Below are 18225 nucleotides of genomic sequence, written 5' to 3'. Positions count from 1 at the left end.
TGAAACTTTGCAAGTGCCATCAACACCCTTCAAGGCCTTCAAGGAAACTTCTGGTCATTCAGAAGGAAAGAGATGGCAGCATTACCAGAGATGATATTTCAGGTGCTGAAACTCTTACTATTATGCTTCCTTTGGAACTTGAGTTCCACACAACTTCACATCTAAGATCCAGGGACTTCTGACCGTGAGCAGCATAGTATGATTCAGATGATACCTTAGGTAGGGGGTTTTAACTCAGAAGAAATATAAATCCTGCACAGTACGAACTGGAAGATCCCTGTTGAAATGCAGCCTCTACCCCATAGCATCATACAAGTATTTTTAAGAAGGGCAAAACTTAATTAAAGCTGGGGTGGAGAGAAGAAGGTTAGGTGCTGGAATGTAGGTGATTGGGAACCTAAGTTTTATGTTTCATGTAGTTTCCCAAAGTCCCCTGCTTCTGTAGCACCAGTGCTATATTGGGACATTTGTATGCCAGCATGAATGACACCTACTGAGTCATCCTAACCATCTTCTGCTCTCCGTGCACTTCACTTGCAAATCATTCATGCAAGTGTTTAACAGCCCCAGGCCTTTTTAGCTTATCTTAGGAGAACATGGCCTAGCATGGACAAATGCACACCTCATTGAGCATTAGACCCAGTGTCCTTAGAAACCTTCTTGCTTTTAGATGATGTATTGCTTTTTTCAAAATGTCTAGTAACTTTATGAATATACTATTTATAGATTTAAAAAAAAAATTTACAGGAAAAATAATAAGATAACTGACTCTACAGGGGATCAAAGCTCAGCAGCTGCCATATTCCAGACAGATTGATTTATCTGCAGAGTCTTTTTCCCCCCTTCGCATCCATAATTAAAATCCTCAGTGCTCTGAGCCAGTGACAAAACTCTTTGAAGAGCAGTTATCTTCAGAAAGGCAATATATACTATTATTTATAGTCCAGTAGTGGGTAAGGACTTCATAACAGTAGACTTGGTACAAACCAAGACTATAGCAAAGACTTTAGAGTCGTATGTAGAATATGGTATCTTTGTTGTCAACAGGCTACCTCCCAGTGGGTTTCCAAATTGTATCTCCTCTGTTCATTGATAAAAGATGAAGTTGGGCCTAAAAACAAAATGGTAAAGATCCAAATGCTTCAGGGAACAGGAGTGTTTAAAATCCAGATCTGAATCCAAATGTTGCCACTGAGCCCATATCTAAATGTGAACACCCAGCTATGGGGGACTGAGCTGGACTTTATTTTGTTGCATAGGCTGTTTCTACACAGGGCCCTTTAATGCACATTAGCCTAAGTTAATGCACAATAAGGGTGTGTGTCTACATGTGCACACCTTAATGCACATAAAAAATGGCAAATTTAGGGTATTTGTGCATTTGCAGGTATCAAATTTAGGTGCAAATCTTTAAAGCACTAACCTTAGTCCCAAGGCAGTCAACACATAGCATTTATGTGCTTTAATGCCTGCATGTGTAGACACCTATCTAAACCTGCTTAATGCACATTAAGATAATACACATTAAATTAAGGCGTGCTTAAATGCACATGCAGACACCCCCATACATAACCAGCTGATTTGGTTGACTAAATCCCACTTCCAGTATTTTTATTACTGGTAACAATATATGAAGCAGAAAGAGCCTACATTTGGTTTAAAATCCCATGGTATGTTTGCAGGGAAGGGCAGGCAATTAAAAAAGTATCTTCTCATTTGTGAACCAAGCAGATCTGATGTGGTGTCAGTACAAGACAATGCACGAGGTACACCCCCCCCCATACCATTTTTAGCAAGTCACTTTTCAAAGCAGAATTGCATTTAAATTATCTGTCAAATATCTCTCCTGAAGATACAAATATATCATGTTTTGTGGAAATCTCTGATGAGAGCTTGTCTGCAAACTTTTCTTTTAGAAATAGAGTGAAATGTGTGTTTGCCACAAAAATGTTCTGTAATATAATAAGCACCATGAAAAACAGTTGAGGCTGCTATTTGTTCCAGATGATCTTACTCAGTGTTTTAAATGCAATTCACTTCTGATAGAGCACCTTGCTCCAGATTTAACACCCTCTACAGAGGAACAATGAAAATGTCCCTCTACAGAGAGACATTAATGTCCAGCCCCAGGAGGCAGATCTGGCACCTCTGCCACACTTTGGTACAGTTTAACTCCAAGCACCTTGAAGTCTACAATGGTAATGTGTCCGTTGACTTAAGAAGCCTGATCTAGAATTCACTTCATGGGCTTCTTTTGTGATGATGGGTTAGTTATTTGACCTCTCTGAAAGGGGAATAAATAATACATTCTTTCCACGCTATGCAGTTATAATGCTCATCTCGTTAATATTGCTAACCACTTTGGAAGTCATTATATACAATAATTCATAATGATATTACTATATATTAACATGTAGCCTCTTTTCTAACCAGGTTTAGATGTATTAGCAGCCTTGAAATGTTAAATATCCTGCCTTTTTTTTGTATATAATTCCAAGTCAGTGACGTTTTGCGTTGAGATCCTGCAGTGATTTTTAAAGGGCCACTCATTGTTCAAAATTCACTGGTAGTTTAACTTCTGGTTGCTTTGTGCAGCTCTGAAGGAACTGTGTAACACAGGCTTTTATGGTATGATTCTGAAGTCCATGCTGGAACTTAGTGTACAATTCCCTGTTGATTTCTGATGAGAGCTGAGAGGCTGGATCCTCTGGGCAGCTTGGGAAAATCTCAGGCAAAATGCTTTCCTCCCTACTGCACACCCTGTTGCTGACAAGAAAAGTGAACTCCCACACCCACAGCCCATTCTTTCATGCTACATCTTCCTACTATGGTCACAAGGCAAGCAAGTGTAGTACAGCGAGGACGCTGAGCTGAACATCTGGGCCACTCCCAGCTTTCAGATCTCAGCCCTTAACTCCTGGTATCCAGTGCCTACCTCTCACGTCTCAATTCCCGTGTGTGCCGTTGGATCAGCTCCCAGCCGTCAGAGCTCAGCTCAGAACGCAGCTGTCTGCTGCGACAGCTCCTATACACTTCCCAGCTCTCTGATAGCGGTGCTCTCACACATCTCCTGGGCACTCAACTTCCCTGCGGCAGCTCGCAGACTTCAGTCCCTGCTCCCCAGTCCCAGCTCAGTTCCCAGGGCTTTTCTCTAAATGAGTCCCTGTTTACCAAGAAATGGAAGATTGCAATGGACACCAGGCAGAGAGGCTTCATGCAATCTTTGTCACGTGTTATTCCCCAACAAGGACTCTATTTCTACCGACGCAGTGTATAAGTAACTTCCGTAGGAGTTAATGGGAATTCACCTCTAGTCTCCTGTTGGAGAACACAGTCCCTTTATTTCAATAGGAGCATCTGACATAGTGAGAGCTCAGCTCTCCCCAGGTAAAAGGCATGAGCCTTTGGTCCATAAAGCTCAGAACCCTGCTTTTATAATAATAACCTTTCAGTCTCCAGTAGCAGCCCATAAAACTCATTGCTTCCCTTTTTCCTGTTCTCAGCTCATCTTCCATCTCAAGTCTTCTCCCCTCTCCCCTGCCCACACCTGTGTTTCCCAGTTGACTGTTTCTACCTTCTCGACCTCCATTTCAAAATCTCACACCGCAGATCTCAAAGCTACATTTAGTCAATTTTCTGTTTGGGGCAAAAATACAATTGGAAAGAGACCAGAAATGGAGGTCTTCGGGTTTTTCCGATACTTGGGGTTAAATCCAGTCTGCAGATGTATTCCTGCTTTTGTCAAAAAGGACGTGTCTCTCCCCTGGCTGGCCAGGTTACCGTTTTGTGATTTAAAAAAACAAAGGAACTTCGCCCGCGTGGTAAAAATGCACGTGCGCAGGTGAAAATTTGCACTCCAGTGACTCGCAGTCGGTCTCTCCCATGCTTGTAAACATCAGCAGAAAAAATGTGGCTCCAAGTTTTTATAAATGTCAGGACATGGATTAATTTACAGGGTGTTTTATGGAACTTTTATGGTATGATTAAGGAAATGATACGGTGACAGTCTCCCAAAGCAACTCCTCACCCTCTCTGCAGCCTTTTAAATTAAGGAGCTTTGGTGGAGGCGGGTACGTGGGAAGCCTGCATTGCTACTATGGCTTGTGCTGTCACTGTTTTGTGGATCAACAGGAGACTTCAGCTTACCAGGCTGTCAAGCCTGCCTTCTCCAACAGTATTATATCTGCACATAAAAATTAGGATGATGCCTGTGTTTGAAGAAACCAAACTGCTGGGGAGGGAGTGCATATCTCCTGGGAAGGAGGGATTTGGATGGGCTTCCTTCCCTTGTGAAATTTCCAGAGCTGTTTGGTGCAATGTTGGGCCTTGGTTATCTCAACAGAGGAACTGATAAAGGATATTTCAGCTGGTAACTGAAATCTTTAACATAAAGTATTTTTAAATGAGCTACCTTATCAATAACTTGCAAAACATTGCTCGTAAAGTCACGCGAGCCATAAAATGAAAATAATGGCTTCTCGTGCTCGCTAACGATGGCAGCGTGTCTAATGAACCAGACTCCGAGCCCCCGAGGAGGGAGGGTCTGCCTCAACCCCTGCCCGAAGGCTGTGTGCAGGATTTACAAGGCCCAGACCATGGGGCACAAACATGGGTCCATCTGTTGCGGGTCAGCGGCTTCCTCTCGCCCCAGAAAACTTGTAGACGTGGACTTTTAACGTGGCCCAAGGGAGAAAAAAGGCAGGACTAGAGGGGGCAAATCGAGAGGGCATCGTTAACGTTGAGCCCGTGGGCGGCCGTCAGCAGAAATAACACCAAGGCAGCTGCACCCGTCAGTGTGGGAGCACCACGTCTGCACCCGGCGGCGTAGCTTCCCCCTCTGTAAACCAGCCCGGCTGTGCCAGGCAGGCTCTCCCAGACTGCGGCAGGGTGGGGGGCGCTTGGTCCACGCCAGGCCCTTAGACATCTGTCCTCCTCCCAGGGCACCGGGCCTCTCCCTGCCGCTCCAATACGCTCACGGCCTTTCCGCCAGCTCTCCCTTAGCGCCAAGGAGGCACAGCGCCAGGAGACACCTGGTGCCAAGACCCCCGGGCCGGGGACACCTGTGGCTCAGTGCCCACTGCTGGCCCCTCGGCCCCAGGGCTTTCCCGCAGATGCCCTTAGCTGCTGCCCCTGAGGTCACCTCGTTCCAGGCTTGCCAGCTCCCCCCATGTCCCTGCCAATCAAATTGCCCCCCCCACACACCCCTGCCAATCAAACACCCCCAGTGCACACAGCACTCCAATCACACCCCCCTGCACACACCTGCCAGACACAGCCCCACCTGCATGCACCTGCCAATCACAGACCCCCATACATACACCTGCCAATCACAGCACTGCCCCCCACACCCCTGCCAATCACAGACTCCCATATCCCCCCTTGCCAATCACAGACCCCCATATCCCCCCTTGCCAATCACAGCCCCTCCCTCACACCTGCCAATCACAGACCCCCACATCCCCCCTTGCCAATCACAGCCTCTCCCCACACCCCTGCCAATCACAGCCCCTCCCTCACACAGATGTCAATCACAGCCCCGCCCCCACACACCCCTGCCAATCACAGCCCCTCCCTTACACACCTGTCAATCACAGCCTCGCCCCTCCACACTCCTGCCAATCACAGCCCCACCCTCACACACCTGTCAATCACAGCCCCGCCCCCAGACCCCTGTCAAATACAGCCCCCCCACACACCTGCCAAAGCCCCACAGACACACACCTACCAATCAAATCCTCCAACACACACACCCACCCGTTCAAGCCCCCGCATCCCCGCCAATCACAGCCCCCCCCACAGACCTGCCAATCAGAGCCCACGCAGCCAATCAGAGGCCTCCGCACACCTGGCTGGGCCCGCCCCGCGCTGACGTCACGGCGCGGCGGGAGGCGGCCGGCCGGCAGGCGGCGGCGGCGGCGGATGGCGGCGGCGGCGCTGCGGGGTCGCGGTTGCGGCCGTTGAGCCGCGATGGAGCCGGGCGGGCCGGCTCGGCTGCTGCGGCGGCGGCTCCGGGAGGTCTTCGACGCGTGCGACGAGGATGCGGACGGGCTGCTGCGCGTGGAGCGCTTCGTGGCGCTGGGGCTGCGCTTCGGCCAGGGCGACGAGGTGAGCGGGGCGGGGCGGGGCCGCCCTGGGGCCTGGGAGCAGGTGGGACGCGCTGGGGGGCACCGTGGTGTGGGTGTGTCAGGCGCTGAGCAGGTGAGATGCCCTGAGCCCGGGCGAGGCTGTTTCGTGCCCACGGGCGGACAGCGATACGGCGCGCCCACGGGTGGACAGCAATACGGCGCGCGCCCACGGGCAACACAAATGGAAGCACAATGTTGTGCCACAAGCTGTGGCGGGGCCCTGGCGTCGGTGTCATGGGAAAGCCGTTCCCTCGGGGTGGCGAGAGCCAGTCCGAGGGGAAGGGCGTCCGTGCAGACGGCAGCAGGCGCTTGTACGCGGGACGGAGGTCGTGCTGTTCCCTGAAACGAACCGGCGGTGGCGAAGTGTTTGGTTTTGTGGGGGTCGGCTTGTCTCTCCAGTCCGCTGCTCCGCAGCCAGCTCCGGCGCCAGGGGGGGAAGGAGGCGGCCTGGAGCTGGTGTCAGGAGGAAAACTTCGGACCCCTTGAAAATGCAGCGAAACAAATGACCCTGCAGTTTTTGAAAGGAAGCGAGATCGTAGGAGCGCTCCGGGGAGGGTGAATTCGCTCTGCTTGTCGAACCAAATCACTCTTCTTTTTTTGGCTCAACCCTGGTAACAAAGCACGGATGAATGAAAGCAGAGGAGCGGGATTCGGGAGGCTCTTTTGCTTGCATAGATCTGATGTTGAATGTTTTCTCTATCGGAGACCACGGTGGTTGTTCAGTAGCCACCGAGATAAGCAGGGGAAGTTAGTGCTCATAATGAGCAGTATTGATTTTTTGTTTTTGTTTTTGTGTTTTTATTTGTCTCCAAGTTGTATATTCCTATACAAGCAAATGATCTGAATTTCTAAGCCCTTGTGGTGAGAAGCATTTTCCTGTGGGCGGTTTTGTACTCTTCTGTTTTTACCCAAATCGGTAGCCTTCTCCCGTGGCATTTAGGAAGGCTGGTGAAATCCTGCGGGCTGTGTTTTGTAGGAGGTGGGACTTAAATGTCTATCAAGGTCCTTTTGGCTTTAATATCTAAGCAAATGTATAAGGCTGTTGGGAGGGGACCTGGGGCCCATAAATGAGTAGATAAAGGAGGATTCAGGTGGCGTTAGATTTGGTTAGGTAGACTGTTTCTTCTTGGCAGGTGATCATCTTAATCAGCAAATATGCAACTTTAAGTTGTTTGAATTTTAGAATGAGATTAAATTGTGAATTCAAGGTCTGTAGTTGTGAAAATGATCAGTTGTGAATGGTGTATTTTAAATATTGGGAGGAGCCTAGATCATGAACAAGCAGCAGAGAAAGAAACAAATAATATGCAAAGAAAGAGACTGAATTTTAGGCTGTGATGTGGGCCCAGCTGAACAGGTGGATGGCAATGAGATGGGTCCTCCACTTGTAACTGAAAATGTTTGAATAAGATATTTACACAGATGGGAAAGGGGGCCCTACCTGTATAGCTTTAAGTAATTCAACTTGTCTCAGCTTTCCTTTTACATAGCTAGTTTGCTCCTCTGCTAATTGAAATCGTTGGAAAGACTTCCCTCGAGCTTTAATGAGCTTTGAAACAGTGGTAAGTTTTACGCTGCTGTTAGACATGGACCATTCAGCATTTCATAGCATTTCACACCATTTTGATTTGGGGATGCTCGGTGTTTCAGGATTATAATTCCCTGCCTCTACAGTTTGGTTTTGCAACAGAGTCAAACCCAGAAAGGTGGTGCTTTTTTAGGGCTTTCATTTTGATGGGATCTAAATATTGTCACTTGTGACTAAAAACTCATGAGAACAGCTTCTGTGATCTCTGTGCACCTAAATCTGAAGCCAGATGTAAACTTTGATTCAGTCTCGAACTACTGCCCAAACCTGATCTGCATCTGAACACTGCGTCTGAACACTGCATCCTGTCACATTCTTGTAAATGTTGGCAGGAAAGAACAACTCTGGGGAGATCTGCGAGTTCACAAGGAGGCAGTTAGGAAAGGGAAGCCGGTGTTGTGGTCCCTTTTGAAGTCATTCCAACTTTAAGGGATCCTTGTATAGTCAGTAGTGCGGTTTTCCTAGTCTGTTCTTGTCTAATTGTAGCGTTTTGTCTTGATGTGCCAAGATGGTGCTTTTCAGATGCAGTCATGGGGCCGCAGTCATCAGACATAGTGGACTTGAGACCTCAAAGAATTGTAGCATCCTTCACTCCCAAAGCAAGTCATTGCGAATGGCACTAATACACCGACGGAGGGTTTATCAGAAGGGAGTGCAGGGTGATGAGGAGCGTGGGTAACTGGAGACAATAAGATGAGTGCGTGGGCAAGTTCGTAGGGAAAAATTGCTAGAGAAGAAAGACGGTGGCCATAGGGGAACCTGTGAGCAAGTAGATAAGAGACAGAAGTGTGTGATAGAGCCATATGGAAAATGTGGGGAAGGAAAGAAGGAGGAAGGGAGGCACAGGGCCGTCCAAAATTGGAGAGCGCATTGGGGCCCCAACTATGGCAAGCAGTGATGTTGTAGTCCTCCCACTCATCCCTGAGTACCAGCTTTGCTGGGGAATAGTGACTTGGATTTTAGTCTGTCCCATGCTTCACCGGTGGACGTGCACGTGTGTTGCTGGTGCTTACATGAGAGGCATGGAAAACCCAGAGGCTGGGCCGTGTGATATAGGCAGTTGGAAACATCATCTCTGGAGCTGTCACATGAACACATCTGATGCGCAGGATCACCACCAGAGCCTTGCCGTGGGACCGCTGCATCTGTCTTACTGTGAGCACCTCTCTGCGGGCAGACAGTGACTTTGCCATTCTGTTCGAAGGGCTGTTAAAAACGAGCTGTGTTAATTCTGTGTCGTGGGTGACGCAGGCAGGCTGTGAGAATCTGCTTCCCAGAATAGAGCAGCGATTTGCAGCTTCATGTCCAGAGGGTCCCAATAACTTCTGGGTGGAAATCTGCTGCAGTGTGTCTGATTAAATTAGACTGAAAAGATGCTGCTGATGAGCTCCCTGCCCCCTTTGACACGTTCCATTTCAGTGTCTGCATGTGCCAGTGGGGACCAACCCGGCTTCCACCTATAACCCATGGGGAATCTTTTCAGTGGAAGCTTCACCAGATTCCTTATCCTTTCCACTTCAAGCATGTTGTACCTAACACTGAAGAGTGGACTCGGCCCTGTTGTGACTCTGATGGTGAATATCATGGATACCAATGTCCAAAGGGCTGCACTAGTGTGAGAGAGCAAAAATTTAGCTCACTTGTTTTTCTCTCCTTGTTCAGAAAAATCTTCCTTCTCCTCCCATCCTCATCTGGTTGTAGCCAGAATCAATCATCACTTCCATTTGACCCTGAGTTACCCACCAGGGCTGGTGAGATTAATGCAGCACACAGTTTTGCCCTCTTTGCGTTTTTTTTGCTTGTTGTTGGTCCACACGAGAGAATTTATCCTTCTGCAAAGATCCGCAGCTTTTTGAAAACTACCTGAAGGCAAAATGCTGCAGCAAAGCAGCAGCTCTTCTGCTTGAGCAAAATAAGCCTTATTTTTACCTGCAAAGTCAAATCATGGAAGGGGAGCTTTAAAATATTTGTGGCTGACCTCTTTTGTGGCCTTTTATTGCCCCTAGTTGTGAGAAATGCATTTCTACTGCACTGTTGAAGACTCACTCTAAGCACAAAAAAAAAAAAAAAAGAAAATCACTCTGCTCCTTCCACCTCTTTGTTATATCCACTGAGGGAAGTCTTGGCCCCATTGAGGCCAGTGGGAGTTTTGCCAGGATTAAACCTTACTACAGTATTATCAAATACAAATCATGTGTTACAAACAACTGTGTTGATTTCCTGTGGTACCTGTAGCAAGGGGGACAGATTTTTCAGCAGTACAAATTAGAGATAAATGCCTCTCTTAAATCATCACAAGTACAAGCATTTTCAGATTCCAACTTGCCACTATTTTTTCATCTTTTTTCCTGCAGGTACAGATGCTGGAAAGCAACAAAGTCAGGTTTACTTTTGCTTATGATCAGTTTTTCCCTTTCTTGTCACTCTCTGCAGTCCTTGAGATATCAAACAACACAGAGTGACAATTATTGGTTTTAAAGCAGCTGTTTTCGTTATGTTTTTTAAGTGCAGAAACGTTTCTGCTAAGGTTTGGTTTTATAAAAACGGTCTTACAGCATGGAAATGTTGGGTCAACTTAGCTGTTATAAAACAGCACCATGTCAACACTGCACCGATGCAAACAGCTTCATCCGTTCAGTAGGGGATTCTTAGTATTTATACTGCAGTGTCACTTGGAGAGGCTTCGGTTAAGCTTTTAAAGAGATAGTCAGAGGCAGTCTTTGCCCCAAGAGCAAACAGTTCAGTTGGACAGAGGTGGGGAAAGGTGAAATTATTTGGCCCATGTATTGGAGCCAGTCGGTTACAAGGCCCAGAGCTCCAGAGTGTCTGCATCATGGCTGCTCTGGGCACCAGACAACAGTGACTTTCAGCTTTTGGCTGTCACCAGCAAAACACCCTGCATGTGCAGCTGCTACTGAAATTTCTGTTTTGCCGAGTGCTTGGGCATTTCTAGTCCTTATTTAACAACCTGCCAAATGTACATGGGGTCAATGGGAAGTGCAAGGAAGGATGCGGAGCGGTGTTTGTAGATGCCCTGGTGAGATCACGTGCAGCCAGTACTTGGGGAAGCACTTTCTGTAGTGCTGACAAAGCCAGGAGTTGCTTGCCATCTGGTTTTTCAGTACTTGGAAAATAGTCACGCTTGACGTACCTGGGAGCCTTGTAAATTCCATATTAAATGAGTACAGATTCCTGGCAATGGCTTATGTGAGTGTCTACTTCAGAAAGGTATTGCCACTTCACGTTTTACAATGCTGGATTCCATTTAAACCTCTACATTCAATTTTCAGCAACAAGTGGAACATGCTGATCGCATTAACTAGCTTATTTGGAGAGAAGTAATTACCTTTTTGGAAGCATTAAAAATACAGGTGTTCCTGCTTGCGCAGCAGTGTAGGAAAGGTTAGGATCAGCAAATGTTTGTTGGGACTGAAGTAAAGTAGCACTTAAAGCTGTTGGGTTAATAGCAGTTGTATATGCTGGTAGTAACCCAACTGAAGCCAAAGGTATTCGAGGAGGGTAGAATGGGTGTAGCAATGGCAAATGCCATTGCATCACCTGGGTGATGGGCCAAAAGAAGCAGAAAAATATAGTGAGGGGTATTATTATTTTAATTTCCTTTCTTCAAGTGACCTTCACGTCTGTAACTCTTGCTGAAGCTGGAGCAAGTAGATATTTTGGGGGTGAAATGCACAGATTTCCAGAGCATGGGAGAATCTGGCCCTCAATCTGCAGGTTAGGCATAGGCAGCTGCTTATTTTCTCCAATTGGGCTATTATCCCAATGTCTAGGCTAGGGTTAGAGCCATAATCCTGGCACACGTGCTAGATGACAGTGTGCAGCCACTGGATCAACGTAGTCGTTCTTCCAGTGGTCGTGCTGTGCCTTTCTGACCTACCCCCATTCACCCTTAGGAACAGAGAAGTCATGCTGTGAATGCAGAAGTTCCAGTGTGACGGCTCCTAGTTTGACTGCTTCTGCAAAAAACCCAGGTCTATTGCATAAGTGATTTGACATAATTTGTACTCTACTGGGTAAATGGCACCCTTTGGCCTAGACCCTTCCCTTAGTGATGCTGGTGTCTATCTGGAGTGACACCACAGAGGTAAATGGAGTGACTCCTGCTTCCAGTGACGCTGGAGTAAACCTCATTTCAGTCCTGCATCTCTAAGTAGCTTGTAGCCTTACAGAAAGCACCTGCCAAAATGGGATGCCAAACTTGTAACAATGGAACTTGAAATGTATCAGGGCGTGATCAAACAATATTATTGTTTCTATGACAGACGTGGAAAAGAATTACCACTTTCCTCTTGCTCTGCTTTTCATAGCAATAATTATTTAGCGAACAAATAAAATATCCACCCAGCCAGGAAGAGGACAGAGAAAGTGTTCTGTGTGGGGATGTTCTCTTCTAAACATTGAGGCTGATGCACATTTTGACTCATTAAAATAATTTGATAATAACCTGTTATTTAATATCATTTCAAATGGGTAGGAAAAACATTCAGTTGGAAATGGTAGGTTAGGATGCTTAATGGATTATGGATTAGTCAAGGTACAGTGGCTGTAGCCTTTCTAATTCAAAGCAAACCAGTATTGCAGTGTGCTTTAACATAACCTGCTGACACATCCCACAATCCAGCAGGTATTTCCAAACAGCTGCCATAAAGCAGGCTTAATACTTGGTAATCATACCTTTCCTACAACACCATAATGAAGAAAAATGTTGGTGGGCTCACCATGCACTCACACATTTAATTTGTTATGTGATCTGTGCGCGTTTCTCAGATACAAGCCCGGAGAGCGGGGTTCACGTACGTAGGAGTCGGCTGCTGCTGCATTTTGAAATACACTCCAGTGATTGGAATTAGTAAGCTCTTGTTAAAGGCCAAAGCAAGGACAAATTACTTCAGCAGTTATTCTGAAATTTCAACTGAAACGCGTGTGCTGCCTTGGGAGTTTACCTTCCATAGAGCTCGCTGTGCCGTGATTTCCGCCGCCCCCCCTATGCAAAAGCCACTTGAGGTAAACATCGGCATCTAGATCCTGCATATCAAATGCAATGCTGCTTCCATTTTGTATGCTGGGGAGGCTGAGCATGAAATTAGAGAGGTTAAACATCCAGTCGCTTAGCAGGGCTGGATACTTTATTATGTAAATTCTTTCTTTCTTTCTTTCTTTTTTTTTTTTTTTCTGCTTATTCCCCATGCCTCCTACAACCTAACAACACGGTCTGAAGCTTCGGTATTCTTCAGCACTGACATGCCTCAGTATCCTCCAGAAATTTCCTCTTGCAAATCGTGAGAGCGTTCAGATTTACGGTGCATGCAGATTTTCTCCCTCTGGAATGTAATTAAGCCCTGAAACGCGAGTTATGCAAAATTGCTACAAGGAAACCTGCTGCATTTGGAGATGCAGGACAGCTCCTGATACTCATTTTTGTTTGTTTGTTTGTTCTCCTAACAAATGCGTGTGAACAGAGGTTAACCTGATCTCGGGGCTACTTTGCCGTCTGCAGCTTTGCACAACCAAGCGATAATCTGCAACAGACCTTTTATAATAACAAAGTGGACACAATTTAATTCCCTTACCATGTTCAACTCAGTAAAATGCTGTCCCTTTGCTCTGTGCAATCATCAATACTGAGTTAATGGTATTTGATTCCTGTATTAAATGTGTTAATGGCATCTGCCTCCAATGCTGTGTGTTCCTGAGCACATTATAATCCGGGGTGGGGGGGTGGTGGAGTCCTTTGTAAAGGTAGGCTATTTTCGTAAGACATGCTTAGAGATGTTCATCGATGTAAGAACTATACATGAAATCATAAGTGTTTAAAATTTCCAGAGAACTGAGATGCATGATCTTTGGCTTGGATATCTGAAGGTGTTGCTGAGTAAAGAGCCACTGGTGTGCAGAACCTTGGTTAGCTCAATCCAGGGTGTGATTAAGTAGATAAATGATAACGGGAAGTGTCAGACACAATAGCTGGTGCTCTAACATATGGGTTTACAACAGCAGTGTGACTGTAAATAAAAGCACTGTATAATACATCTCAATTACTTCCCATTCAAAATGTAATTAAAGGGCCTCACTTGGAGGGAATGAGAGTGTTTCCCTATGATTATAAATGTTTTCCACATTTGGATGCAATTAAAAATAAAAAGAAATGAAGGCTCCATCCTCAGTCTTTATTCTAGCTTAAGTTTTGGAGCATTTTTTTTGCTTGCAGACAAGTGACAGTAATTAAATGTAAATGTGGACAAAATACCTAGGAGGCAGCAGGGCTTCAGAGAGAAGGCACTGGGCTGAAACGAATGACACAATATTTTAGTATCATCAAAATGTTTGTGATTTACCATTTTTGGATAATTTGCCGTGTATATTACCACCATAGGCCCACGATGGAATGCAAATGTACTGCAGATGAACATTATGGAGACTTTCTTAATTGAACTCCCTTCAAAAGGTAGGTAGGTAGGTAGACATCTATCTATCTACACACACATGGAGGGGGTGGGGTCTGGCTTGTGGCAGTTCAGTGCACCAGATGAGTGAGTGGTGTGTTGCAGCCAAATCGGGTTGTCCATCCTGAGAACTGTGGATCCAATTTTAGGTCAAGCTCCTAAGTCACATTGCCCAGTTCCATGTTTTGAGTGCACCAGTTCGCGCTGGTTCTACAATATCCTCAGAAACTTTCCCGTAGAGGCTTAACTTCTGTCTGACGCCACAAATTTCAGCAAGAGGAAAGTCATTCTAAACCTTGGGTGTTTCAAACATTTGAGGCTACCTAATTTACTTAATGTGCCTGAATGCTCCGTAACATAAACACTTCTTTTTCAAGCTGCTTTTTTTTTATCTATTCGGAGGTGCTTTTAGGATAATGGGGACTTTCCCACAGGAGAAGACGAGAGGCAGAGTCTTCTGAGCTCTGAGCCAAGATGGTGCAGTGCTGACTGTCATGGTTATATTAACAACCCTGCAAACCATACCCTTGGGATGGAAGCCTGCAAGAAAGCTGCTAAAAGCTGTTCCTGGATTCGGGATTTGGATTTCTTAACTCAGGACCAGGCAACCCCCTCTGCCTTCAGTATTCTGATTGTCCATTTTTACTGGTTTTTTTCGTTCAAAGAATCTCACAGCTCCTTATAAAGACTTGTTCAACTATGTACAGAGGTCACTTCTTCCACCATAATGAAAGAAAGGCAGCATGAAATGCAGCCACCTCTGGGATTGAAATGCATAATCCATTTAACAGTACCCAGCAGGACTATGGAACAGTTTGGGGCATATGGGAAAGAAAACACAGCAGTGCATTAGGGTATTATCCATTTAAATAGTATGTGAGCCCCTTAGTGATGCTATAACTGGATTTGGCCTTTTGGAAACCATCAGGAACCAATCAGACTTATACTGGTATGGTTTCTTTATATCTGTCTTCTGTGAATGGAGAAAAAGGCACAACAGTTTCTGGCAGCTTTATAAAACCCTGAACATCGGGAGTCCGAAAGATGCTCTCCCGAGCTATTTCTGTTTTCCATATATAATGCTTATATATGCATGCATATATGTATCCAAATGAAAGTGCAGGAAAACGTAGGTTGCTAGAGTGTATCAAGTTGAAGTGAAATGTGGTCAGGGCATGGAATCAACATTTCTGCTTAGGAGGAAACTGCCATGGGAACTTTGGTCAGTAATCAGCACCTGCATTTTATGTCTATCTGAAGAAAATATTGATGATGACTGATGCTTGAAAGCAGTTCTTCCATATGCAGAGCTGCTGTCCAGCAGCAATATACAGAACCATGGGGCTGCTGACATCTACCTGACACCCAATACAAAGGTGCAGAGAGGTTTTCCCTTTAAAATTTCACTAGAAAATGTACGCCTCGCAAGGCACATTGCTGTGTTCAAGCAGCAGGTAAGTCATTTCAGATTCACTGCATCAGGGTAAATGTGTGTGCTGTTCATGCTTTACAGAATATGGTTCAGGTGCTGCTGTTTTGGATTCCCTGCTATATGGGATTCCAGCGAAATAGCCGTTACCCTGCAGCCCTAATAGCATGCCATGTTATTTCTATACAATTAAAATGCCACTGCTACCTTGTTGGAAACTAGAGCCATGCCTTAGAGTCTTAGTTATCCAATGGTATGAAACAACTTGAACAGTTCAGGAACTTTTATTTCAACAGAAGATTTCAGAATACATAGTGAAAGCGCACCACTATTTGGTTTCTGTTGCTGTGACATCTTCTGCAGTTGTGCAGATCCCACATCTGCAGCCCCTGCAGGTCAGCCTGAGCATCAGCCATGGCTGGTTTGTTGGGGAGTTTTTGCCATGAGCCAGTGGAAGCATACAAATCGTCTTCTTTTTCAGATCCTGGTGCTGTTCCACACACATCACTTAGTGAAATGACCTTTACTTGATACAATCCAGATGGCATATGGAACAAGGAATTTTTTTCCCCCCAATTATACTTCTGCTGTTATGATTTCAAAAAAATGCATATACAAACAGTTTTGTTAATTTGCTTGCGTGTTATTAATAGATTTGAGAAACTCCATCCCCAAATATTGTTGATTTCACTGTTTGTGTTGAGTGGTTAAATGCTGGATTGTAGACCATATTTTACCTAATTAAACCAGATGGCAATGGGTAGTGTGTAGTAGCTAATCTCTGCAGCAAATGTGAGTTTAGGTCCCTTTCTATCAGAAAATGATGGCAAGAGGGTGTCTAGACAGCGACATGCATCGTCTTTTAATCATCAACATTTCCTCTAAGTTCCTAGTGCAATAGTGTATTCTGTCATTGGAAAATATGGTGGTATCTCATGGTACTGGCACTAGTACTATGTTTCCCAACACTTACCTTGTTGGGACCTGTCATGTGGTAGAGTGTTGCACTGCTACTGTTGAAGAGTTTCCTTGTTAGGACCTGCTTGCGGGCTGGACACTGAATACCATGGAGTCTACTCAGGCTGGCAAAAGACATGCTTCTGTGGAAAGAAATACACTCGTGAGGAAGACAGCATCTTGTGAAAGGAATTGGTTTCATGGTAAGGGGCAGGCCTTGTGATTGGTACTTGCAGAGACTGCCAGTGGCAGCAATGACAGAAAGGGTGGCACAGTTTGGCCCATTAGGAAGTCCTAGTCCTACTGGAATTGATTCTGAAACTCTCATGCTTCAATGGGATCTGGGTTTGATCCCAGGATTTTGCCACTTTCCCATCAGTTAGGCATATAAACACTCTTTTCCTCTGCGTGCATGCCAGGTAGCCCCATTGCAGCTGGCACTTCCACGTGGCTGGGAGCCTTTGACACCTCGAAGAGGGCATGACAGACCAGGACGGGTCCGTATTGGTTTGTCCTGTCTTGGGGCAGGTACAGGAGTCATTTCTATGGCTGGTTCAGTCCTTACTCCCTCTGAATTCTCCCGTAGATCAGGCTTCCCCGAAATACAGGAATGATGTTCCTGGTCCCTTTTACCAATAAACTTTCTTTGCAGTTAATTTTTAACTCTGGCTTCATTTATCAATTTAATTTTTTTAATGTTTTGATTGAATTATTTGCTGTTCCTTTGCAGTGCTGCAGGCAATACAACAGACCAAACATGACTCGCCTCTCAGGTCATATAACCCCACTCCCCCTTTGTGCGCAGGCTGCAGAGGAGTGAAGAAGCCCAGCCTGCCTCTGACTCTTTCCCTCAGGCTGCAGCAGCGTAGGCATTTAGCTGAGGAGGTCCCTAGTTTAATCAGTGATGTATTGGACAAGATGGCAGCTGTCAGAGAAGCAGGGATGCGTCTGGTGATGTAATGCAGCAGGAAGCTTGCCGACAGCCCTGTCAGCTCTTGCAGCATCAGGATGTTTTACTGGGCTGGCCCATGCAAGCATGAAGGCAAGGAGCTGGAGCCAGGCAGCATTGTGTCGTGGGAAATTTGTTTCATGGCAGCTTAATTTCTGCACTGGGCTACATCAGGCTTCCTGCAGTTAACCCTGCATTCTCCTCCCGCGCCACCCCCCTGTCAGACTCGACTGGGCCTGTGCAAGGCCTGTTTCTTTGCTAGGCCGATCTCATATTAATGAGAGCGGCCTTTGTTGAATGGCGGCATAATTGCTGAGCTGTGCTTCTGAGGCGGCAGCTCAGCTGCATTGGGCTCAGCAAATGTGATGCTGAAGAAAGCACCATGGATAACAAGAGAATCAACTCTAATTCAGTGTGTAGTGCATGTAGTGACAACTGGATTCTGGACTTAAAGCACTCCTCATGTGTGTACACAGTAGCTTGAAGTAAATACAGATGCTTGGAGGTGTGCAGTAAATGAATATTCGTTTGTGGAGTCGGCAACTTGAAGAGCTTTGCAGAACAGAGGCAGAGGAGCTTCTCATTTGTTAGCAAAGGCAGTCCCGGGAAGGAAGCAGGGCTGGAGTGCTACAGCACTACTTGCTTGTATGGGACTCTATGGCCTGGCAGAGCCCAAGGCCACTCACTGCCCCATGCAGATGGAAAGTTATTGT

The 18225-nt window shown here is 46.0% G+C and overlaps 1 protein-coding gene across 1 annotated transcript in view; it reads left to right on the top strand.

Annotated features, from left to right (window-relative positions):
• Window positions 1–5945: 5945 nt before the first annotated feature.
• RAB11FIP4 (RAB11 family interacting protein 4) overlaps window positions 5946–18225 on the top strand; it is a 199393-nt gene continuing 187113 nt past the window's right edge. The window contains exon 1 of the mRNA XM_014601976.3: window positions 5946–6105. Coding sequence (XP_014457462.2) covers window positions 5968–6105 — 138 coding nt within the window. The 5' untranslated portion in view covers window positions 5946–5967. The remainder of the gene's footprint in view (window positions 6106–18225) is intronic.

The sequence above is a fragment of the Alligator mississippiensis genome, chromosome 8 (assembly GCF_030867095.1).
Source record: "Alligator mississippiensis isolate rAllMis1 chromosome 8, rAllMis1, whole genome shotgun sequence".
Taxonomy (NCBI): Eukaryota; Metazoa; Chordata; order Crocodylia; family Alligatoridae; genus Alligator; species Alligator mississippiensis.
Note: the sequence above shows the minus strand (reverse complement) of the source record. Positions and strands in the feature narration are given on the sequence as shown.